This window comes from Muntiacus reevesi, chromosome 2 (assembly GCF_963930625.1).
Source record: "Muntiacus reevesi chromosome 2, mMunRee1.1, whole genome shotgun sequence".
NCBI lineage: Eukaryota > Metazoa > Chordata > Mammalia > Artiodactyla > Cervidae > Muntiacus > Muntiacus reevesi.
Window position 1 is genome coordinate 37,618,344 of NC_089250.1, and position 10,092 is coordinate 37,628,435.

Sequence of the window (10,092 nt, forward strand, 5' to 3'; positions counted from 1 at the left end):
AAATCTCCAATTTAGGAGTCACCCAGAAAAGTGATTTCTTGTTAATGCAGGGAAATCTTACAGGAAGGAGATTAGATAATCGCATTCTTCTTTTCCAATTACCCAGTTGGTTTTGTTCCAAAGGGGCATCACCATCTCCTTGGATCCATTAGGAACTCACAGCCTCTGGTCTTAATGCTTCGTAAAATAAGAGTAATACATTTATTCTTGTCTTCACCTTCTTAACTGCTGAGGAAGATGTTGAGGTTTAAGGGGTTATCATTAATCATGTGTCTTCCTCTTCCATCTTTGGAATCAATTGAGAAATAGATGTAAGCGATGGGAATTGGAGGTCAGAGTAGCACCTCTGTTGCTGGCAGCCCTGGACCAGAGAGCATGGTTTATGCTACAGTCAGCCAGGGCTCCCTGCTTCTTCCCCCTGGACTTGGGATGCCCATGAGCAGTGGTACTTGGGTCTGCAGAGCAGGTCCACTGGCTTGGCCAGACGAAAGGAGAATCATTGCCTCTCACATTTCAGGTCATAGCAGTCAAGACAAGGGGATCGAAGCAGGGCCTGGGAGCCTGGGGAGGAGGGGGTCACCCAGGCTCTGTGTGGCTGTGATTCCAGCTTCCCCTTCAACACCAGTCAGCCTTGGCTTTCCCCTGGGGAGAGAGGGAGGGAGAGAGTGGAAGATTGGGTGGACGCTTTCCTCCAATGCTTTCTGTTCTGATTTGTGAGCACTTTTTCTGTGTGCATATGTATTTAAAGCCTTTCATTGAAGTGTAATATATCTCTAGAGAAGAGCACACATCATAAACGTATGGTTCGATACATTTTCCCAAATTAAAAATGCTCAGATCAAGAATTAGAAAATTACCAGCTCTCTAGAAGCTGTATGAACTCCTTTTGGTAGGGGGAGGGTGAGGGTCTGGCTTCTTTTGTTCAAAACGATGACTATGAATTTCACTATGTTGTGTATAGATGTAGAGTGTTAATTCTCATTGCTGTTTAGTTTCCTGTAATTTATCCTTTCTACTGTTGATGGGCATATGGGTGGTTACCACATTTGGCTGATTAAAGTCATTCTAATATGTGTCTTTTAAGAAAAAATGTAGATATTTCTGTTTGGTATACCCCTGGAAATATTGTCTGGGGTCCAGCAATTCCACTTGTACAGATATATCCAAAAAAACCCAAAAACAACCTACCCATTTTAGATACTGAAACCTCTTTCCCAGAGTGGAACTCTTTGGCATTCTTGTTGGCGACATTATGAGAGTTCCAGCTACCCTTGTCCTTCCTCCTAATCCTTTGGAAAAGGCCAATGTTCCTGTTCTATAGATGAGGGTGAAATACCCAGAGAGGGAGAAAATGAGTTCCCCTATAATTGAAAACAAAAAGTTTTAAATAATTAAAAAAAATTAAAAGCCCTTCTTGATTTTTGCAATTTATTTCAAAATATTTTTGCAACTTATTTCAAAATAAGTTGCAGACCATGAACAGATGGGATCTTTTCAGGGGCAGCACCACCCTGCAAGCAGGAGAGCGATTTATGACCTAACTTTAGAAACTGGAGATACTGTCAGTCTCACCATTCTGGGTGGAGGAAGGGTTTTTGTGGACAGAAAGTTCCTGCACAGAAATTGTTATAAAATACCCACTAGTGGCTGTAGCAATGGAGTGGGAGTGTTTAATCTTTCAGTCATGCCAACATGCTCCTTTTGAAAATAGGGTGCAGAGTGTTAGCGAGTGAAGAAGAGTGACCGGTCATCATGCAGTTTGACTCATCTGCCTTGCAGCAGAGACAAGAGAAGGGAGTCTCTTGGCTCCATTGATTCTGTCTCTCATCTGACTTCTCAGGGGAAGGACAACATACTCTAATGAGGGGTTCCAGACACTGGAGATACCTGAAGATCAGGAGAAAACATGCTGACAGCTCTCTCCTTCGAGAAGTCTGCCTCCCTTCCTCACTCCTTGGGGGCACTTTATATGCATTGTGTGGCAGCCTGGTTTATTATCTCTTTTTGCAACCGGTAGAAAAGTGAGGCAGGGAGGCTCAAAAGACTTACTGGGGGCTACCAGGGAGCCAGATGTTCCGCTGGAAATAGAAACCAAGAGCTCTGGGAAATCCAGACAACCTGAGTGGGCCCTTTAATCTCTGGACCCTTCTGTGTCTTTTTAGACAATAAGCCTTTCCTTGAAATAGTTTTTTTCCCCCCTACGGACAGGGCTGCCGGCTCTCCTCCAGGATGTTGTAAAAAGGTGACATTTAACAGTGGAAATTGAAACCCTAATTGACTTCTCCTGCGGCAGAAAAAGAAGTGCCCTGTGTTCTATCTCTTGGCCCGATGTTTGTAATTGTCCCCTCGGGGTTCTACCTTGAGGGGAGCTGAAGAGGCAAAATACAACAGTTCACTGGAATTGGTGGTTACACACTTGAGATTTGTTTCTCCTGTGCAGTGGAAGCTGTGGAGGGGGCCATTCAAGCAGACAGAGGCTCCACGTCACTCGACCCCGAATTGAAGCTGCCCCTGAATCTCTTGCAGTGGTAAATAAAGAGATGAGTTCTCCATTTCCAGAGCTGGGTGAATGAGGGGCTGTGATTATTTGGCTTAGCTATGTTACTTCCTTTGGCTAGTGGAACTTTAACAGAAACATGAGCAGAGTCTTGGCACGTACTTGTGCAGGAGGTCTTGCCTTCTTGTATTGTGGTCTTCATGTTGAGAAGAACCTGCCCCTGAGAGCCTGCTGGTCAAGCAGAATGAGAGACACAGGGCCTGGAGCCTAGGCCAGTGGACCCCCACCAGACTGGCCAATCCCTAACCTCTCTGAAGCCATGTGAGCAAGAAATAATTGCTTATTATTGTGAACCTCTGAGATGTGATGGTTTATTATGCAGTACTTTATCTTATAGATGACTGATAACAAGGCTGCCGAATAGAGAAGTAGAGAGAGATCCTTCATGGGCTATGGACAAAATTTGTGTGTGTTCAACTTGGAATCGTCACATAACCAGCACTTGGTAACTGAGAGGAACTGAGTTCAACAGGGTGGTTGTATTTCATATGTTTAAAAAGAATGGTGTGAACCATACTGTGTATTCTGAATGTCTGGCCTGCCTTCTAAACGACTGTAACTTTTATGAATCCTTTTCTAATAGCCTTTCCCCCATCTTTTCACCAGTCAGTTTGTTGACATCTACCTATAATTCAGTACTAGGCTGATTCATGGACACTCATATACCCCCCACCTAGATTCTACCATATTCTGCTGTATTTGTTTTGTTACATGTCTATGTATCCATCCGTCAATCCATCTTATCTTTTATTGCATTTCAAAACAAGTTGCAAGCATGAGTACACATCACTCTGTGGAGAATTTTGACAGATGTATATACCCATCACCCCTGAGTTTCTTCCCAGTTAATCTCACCCTCACACCCCAGAGTAAAGATTCTTTTGATTATTTTTCCATTATAGATTAGTTTTGCCAGTTTTAGAACTTCATGTTTGTTGTTGTTCAGTCACTAAGTCCTGTCCAACTCTTTGCGACCCCATGGACCTCAGCACGCCAGGCCTCTCTGTCCTTCACTACCTCCCAGAGTTGTCTCAAACTCATGTCCATCGAGTCGGTGATTCTATCTAATCATCTCGTCCTCTGCCACCCCCTTCTCCTAAAGGGAATCATATATTATGCAGCCTTTTGGCATAACATTTTTGATATTCATTCCTGTTGTGTCTATCAGTAAAGGTCCTCATTTTTAAATGGATAATTACAAGATCTTTACAGACTCTCTTAACCATCAGCTTTCGGGCTTCTGTGGTGTGTCCACAGTTACAGTGACCACGGTTAAATAACGCACTGTACCAAAAACATCCTTCTGAGATAGGCACAGTTCCTGCTTGTCTGGCAGAGATCTTGTTCTTTGGTTTGCACCCCCGGCCCTCTCCTTGTTCAGGGTTGATGAATCTTTCAAAACAGCCAGGGGAACTTACCAGGATTTGTTCCATAGGCACAGTGCTCTTTGATGTACTGAGTTCAGTAAGACCTAGGGGCTGACCCAGCTCTTGCGACTGACTGCATCAGACTTTTCTCCAGGGGGGTCGTCAGGGTTTCCAAACCGTGTGTCAGAGGGAGTGGCTGGGGACACGGCGAGTTGTCCTTCTTACTTTGCTCTGCTCTGCTCTGACGGGGTGACCAGAGTCCACAGCAGTGAGTGGGAAAGAAGGAAAGAAAATGGGAATAAAATGACACTTCCTCCACCGTAGCTAGATGCCAGTGCTCAGCCTCTTGGGCTGCTTTATCCTTAGAGTTAGTTTGTGGCTTTTTTTTTTTTTTTCAAACTTTAAACTTTTTATTTTGTATTGGGGTATAGCCAAATAACAATGTTGTGATAGTTTCAGGTAAACAATGAAGGAACTCAGCCATCCATGTACAGGTATCTGTTCTCCCCCAAACCCCCACTTCCACCCAGGCTGGCATATGACATTGAGCAGAGTTCCCTGTGCTATACGACAGGTCCTTGTTGGTTATCCATTGTAAATATAGCAGTGTGTACATGAATTTTGTTTATAAAAATCAAAGCACTCGATGTGGCTCCAGCTTTGCTCTCAAACAACTTAGTGGAGCTAGAACTGTGCTTTCCAGAATTCCCATCCCCACAGACTTCCAGGGTGAGGATGGGGTGCTGACCTCCCCTGAGCCTTCGGAGGCAGAAATGACACAGCACGGAGTCTTTCTACTGGAGGAAAATGTGGGTGCGGCTACCCAGGCGCTATAGACCTGTAGGGAGCATCTGGGGTCCGCTGGCTTGCCTGGTTGGTCACTTCACGGGCTTCCTTGTCTGCCCACTGCTTCCCTGACCTCTGGGCTGGGCTGCCGCTCAGCTCCCCTCAGGGCCTGCCCAGACGCAAGCAGTGGCTGCAGGGAAATTATGTAGCCAGCTTCTTCCCCGACATAAGGAAGGTCGCATCCCTCTAACAGGTCCCTGGCCTGTGTCGTTCTTACCCCTGCCTCTCAGGGGACTCCTGAGGGGACACCTGCCTCAGGGGATGAGTGCCATTCACTCTTAGTTCCTCCTTTTGTTTCTCTAGCACCTCTATTGGGTTCCACGTTCCTCCAGGCAGCCCCAAAGTTAGGGAAAGGTGGCTGAGTCTGGCCTCAAAGGTGAATCTGTGATCCTCTGGACTGAAAAAAAGAGAAAAGCACAACCTAAAAATTGAGAACCATAAGCTGGGAAGACAGCCTCTCAGATGGCCCTGAGGGACAGCTTTGAAGAGGAGCCAGGATATATAGAAGTTCTCTGTGTGTGCTCAGGCATGTTCGACTCTTTGCAGCCCACCTATAGCCCGCCAGGCTCCTCTGTCCATAGGATTCTCCAGGCAAGAATACTGGAGTGCATAGCCACTCCCTTCTCCAGGCAATCTTCCTGACCCAGAGATCGAACCCAGGTCTCCTGCATTGCAGGCAGATTCTTTACTGTCTGAGCTGGCAGGGAAGTCCAAAAAAGTTAGTTGCTCAGTCGTGTCCGACTCTTTGTGACCCCATGGACTGGGGCCCACCAGGCTCCTCTGTCCATGGAATTCTTCAGGCAAGAATACTGGAGTGGGTAGTCATTCTCTTCTCCAGGGGAATCTTCCCAACATAGGGATAGAACCTGGGTCTCCTGCATTGCTGGAAGATTCTTTACTGGCTGAGCCACCACGAAAGAAACAAAAACAAAACCCTGTAGTGGAACATCAGAATGTTACTGTTCATTAAGAAAACATGACATCACAAGTTAATGACTTTAGCTGCTTTTCTGTGTTTGGGAAGATGGGAGATTCTGGGCTCACTGAAATCATTGCTTTGGTCTGCACCCCAGCTATCTAGGGCCAGTATCCTGCTTTTCTCCATCCTGAATCCCCTCAGAGCACACACTAAGGGGTGGCTGAGGTCTTGATGGCCACAATACCTTTGGTTTACTGATCTGGCAGGTGACATTTTTCAGCCACAGACAGAAGTTGATCCTGCCAAGGGTGATGAGCATGGTCCTGGCCGTGAGACAGGCATGAAGTTGCTGAAAGACTTGGGGAGAATAGGCCCTTCTGGTAAAGAGTACATGTAGGAGAAGGTGGCTCATTTTGTTGTTCTACTGAATGATGCCCTAAAGTGTCGCCTCCACAAGGGTCACTGACCTTAGAAGAACATCTAGCAGGATAATGGAAGGAGGGACCTTGGGTGCTTGAAGACTCACTGAGCTGCTCAAGGAACCAACCCTGGAGTGGCCAGCTCCTCCTGCTTGTCTGGGACTTGCTGGCTTTAGCACTGAAGGTCATATCTCCTGGGAAACCCCTCAGTCATGGAAAACCCCAGTCCAGAGCTGTGCCCTGTGGTTGGTCCCTCTAGCCCCACCTCAGGACTTCTTTAATGGGAGATCACAGTTCTCTTCACGGGAAGGGAGACTGTGAAGTTGAAGGGTTGAAGCCTATAGAGTTGTGGCTGTTCTTGGTGCTCATAGCTGAGAACATCCTGAATGATATGAGGCAGTAAAAGAACTCGGCTTTTGTTTGTAAAAGTGAAGTGAAAAGTGAAAGTGAAAGTCACTCGCACAAAGTCGGACACCACAGAAACAACTTAACACGTCTTGGCTGTTGTAAACAGTGCTGCAATGAACATTGGGTGAATATATCTTTTCAATTAGAGGTTTCATCTTTTCTGGATGTATGCCCAAGAGTGAGATTGCTGGATTATATGGTAGATCTATTTTTAGTTTTTTAGGGAAACTATACTGTTTTCCACTGTGGTTGCACCAGTTTACATTCCCACCAACAGTGTAGGAGGCTTCTTTCTCCCCACACCTTTGCCAGTACTTATTATTGTTGTTGTTTAGTCCCTAAGTCGTGTCTGGCTCTTTTGTGACCCCATGGACTGTAGCCCACCAGGCTCCTCTGTCCATGGAATTTCCCAGGCAAGAACACTGGAGTGGGTTGTCACTTCCTTCTTCTATCACTTCTGTTTAAACCTGGCTACCCTACAACTCACTGGGTGGCTTTGGAAAGTCATTTCACTTCTCCTTGTCTCGGCTTCCTCATCTGTAAAATGAGGATCATACCAGTACCCACCTCAGACAGTTATATGGAGAGTTAAGTGTGTTGATAAAATACACGTGCAGTGCCTACAGCAGTGTTGTGGCTTGGAGTGAGGGCTGTGATAGTGTCTGCAGTTATCCTGTGAGACCAGCAGTGTCTTCTGCTAACCTCAGGGATATTTATTTCTTTCCTTTTTCCCCTCTCACTCTGCTTCTGGAAGCTTCTAGCGCAGGTCCTGGTGCTGAGCCCTCTTCCACCAGCTGTTTTATTCTAACAGTTTTTCCCACTCCCCAGAAGGCAGGTGAAGCACCAGGATCTGGACCTTAAGGATCTCTACTTTTGAAAGAATCAGAATGAGTGCTCTCTCAGTTAGGGCTGTTGAAAAGACAGGGCTCATGTCACCAGAGAACCTTCTGTGGGCCCGTTTCCTTTATTCCCAGCCCGGGGTCCAGACCTTTCTGGGCTGGACTTGTGGGACCTTGTGGTTTAGGGGAGTGGTGGTGTGGGTCTGTGTCACAATGACCTGGCCGAGCCCTAACCCCGTGTCACATGTTTAGCACCCCTTCAGCCAATGAGACTGTAGCACATACATGCAGCCTGAGTCCCTGCTTGGCCTTGCCTTTGATGTCACAATCTGACCTTGTGCATACTAACCTGGCCGCAGCTGCTCACACACCAGTCGGCAAGGTCAGGAGGACCAGTGCAGTAGGATGTGGAAGAGAATTGACCATCAGCTCAAGATCAAGGCAGGGGACGGGCCTCAGGCAGGCCAGTTCAAGGAACTGGGTCCTGGTCGGGAACCCGCCGTGCCACACCCTCTCTCGCTGTCAGAATTCCAGACTGTCCCAGTGTTTGAGGACATCAGCCAGCACGTCAAAGAAGTGGGGGACCAACTGGTGAAGAAAGTCAATGCCATCTTCCAGCTGGACATCACCAAAGATGGGAAGACTGTCCACCAGTGGACCATTGATCTGAAGAACGGCTCTGGGGACACGTATCTGGGACCTGCCAGGCTCCCAGCGGACACCGTCTTCACAATCCCCGAGCCTGTCTTCATGGAGTTGATTTTGGGCAAAATGAACCCTCAGAAGGCTTTCCTTGCCGGCAAGTTCAAAGTGAGTGGCAAAGTTCTGCTTGGCCAGAAGCTGGAGAGAGTTTTCAAGGACTGGGCTAAGTGGTAAGCCTGCCGAAATACCAGGAAAATGAGCAGACCTTCTCTCCGATTATAATGTCAAGCAGCAATCATGCTTAAGCTGAAGATTAAAACAAAAAGTATTCAATATTTTTACTCAAATTCTTCCTATTCAAGTTTGATTAATGTTCCTGCTGATGTGTTAATTTGGAGTGAGGGTTCTAGAGCAGTAAAGAGAGTTGCAGTGTATCACCTAAAATCTTTGTCTTTTTCTTTCCTTAGATTTATTTATGTCACAATTTGCTAGGGTGAAAGCCCCAGGTAGACACACAGGTGGTTTTGACAGCTGGGTTTAAATGCTTCAGTGATTGAGTTCCTAGAACTTTCATTTTGTTTGGAGTCTGGTCTTTGGGAAAGAAGTGATGACCATCACTTTGCATTTCTGCATTCCAGTTGGCAGCCTGGCTCTTTGAGGAGACTTTAACAAGGGTTGCAGTGTTCTAAAAGGGTGAGCTCCTGGTGGCTCAGATGGTAAAGAGTCTGCCTGCAGTGTAGGAGTCCCAGGTTTGATCCCTGGGTTGGGAAGACCCTTTGGAGAAGGGAATGACTACCCACTCTAGTATTCTTGCCTGGAGAATCCCATGGACAGAGAAGCCTGGTGGGCTACAGTCCGTGAGGCAGTAGAGTCAGGTACGACTCACACTTTCACTTTCTTTCCACAGCTGTGGGGATGGAATGAGGCCACGGAGGGGATGTGCCCCTGATGTAACACGACTTCTGATGGATTTAATTCCGGTAGAGTTGAAGGGCTTGAAAGATGTTCTAGGCTGCTGGTTCTTAAATTGGAATATGCATCCGATTACCTGGAAGCCCACATAGCTGGGCTCCACTCAGAGTTTTGATTCTGTAGGTCTGGATGGGGAGGGGGGGGATGTGTATTTCTAGCCCAGCTCCCAGGTGACGCTGGTGGGACCGCCCTTGCAGAACCCCTGCTGTGGTCCATGCACAGCTCTCAGTGTTGATCACAACTGATCTGCTCTAGACCCGTGAGATGCTCCAGCATGTCGAGGGTCTCCCGCAAACAGATCACACAGCCCTCTCGTCTGGCTTCAGGAGCTTGTGCGCTGAGCATTTCACAAAATCAGAGGTGATGCTGGGAGATATTCCCTTCTGGGAACCCCCTCCACACATGGAACGAAGCAGCTGCAGCCTGATGAGGCCTCCCTGTGGGTGAGTGTGTGGGTCATTAGTTCCTCATGACCAGTGTGCACCTTATCTTGTAGGTTAAATACACACAGTGTGGACCCTCCAAAAGCCACCCAGGAGCTTCGTGGAAATGGCCATCCTTAAATATATGCCTGCCAAACAATCCAGCTAGTCCTTCCCTAGGTATTTTCCCAAGATAAAAGCGTACACACAAGTATAAAAATGTGTACGTGAATGTTTATGGCAGCGTATTTGTGATTGTCGCAGACTATAGATAAACTGAATGTCCATCACCAATTGACAGATCACAGGATGTTCTACCCTGGGATACTACTCAGCAATAAATGGGGTTGGATTTTCAGTGTGGACACAACCACATGATGAATGTTAGAACTGTGCAGAGTGAGCAAGGCCAGAGAAAACCAAGTATGTACATGTCGTCTACTCATGTAACATAGTAGAAATGTAAACTGTAGTGGCAGAAAGGTCAGTGGTTGCCAGGAGACAGGGATGGGTGGGGAGTGGGGAGGAAACTTGGGGTGGTGGATACATTGATTGTCCTGAGGGTTGTGATGGTTTCACAGGTATTATATGTTTTTCATACATCAGATTGTGTACTTACATACATAGGCATTTTACTGTGTGTCAGTATAAACTCAATGGACTGTAGCCCGCCAGGTTCCTCCATCCATGGGATTCTCCAG

At 46.8% G+C, this 10,092-nt stretch overlaps 1 protein-coding gene across 1 annotated transcript; it reads left to right on the top strand.

The window, feature by feature from the left end:
- Positions 1-1,510: 1,510 nt before the first annotated feature.
- Positions 1,511-9,886, top strand: SCP2D1 (SCP2 sterol binding domain containing 1). The gene has a single exon (XM_065921306.1). The coding sequence runs from the start codon at positions 7,761-7,763 to the stop codon at positions 8,229-8,231; it is 471 nt and encodes a 156-aa protein (XP_065777378.1). The 5' UTR covers positions 1,511-7,760; the 3' UTR covers positions 8,232-9,886.
- Positions 9,887-10,092: the final 206 nt, after the last annotated feature.

What these genes read in the sequence shown, in the direction of transcription:
- SCP2D1 (XM_065921306.1), top strand. Translation starts at nt 7,761, where the DNA reads ATGTGGAAGAGAATTGACCATCAGCTCAAGATCAAGGCAGGGGACGGG.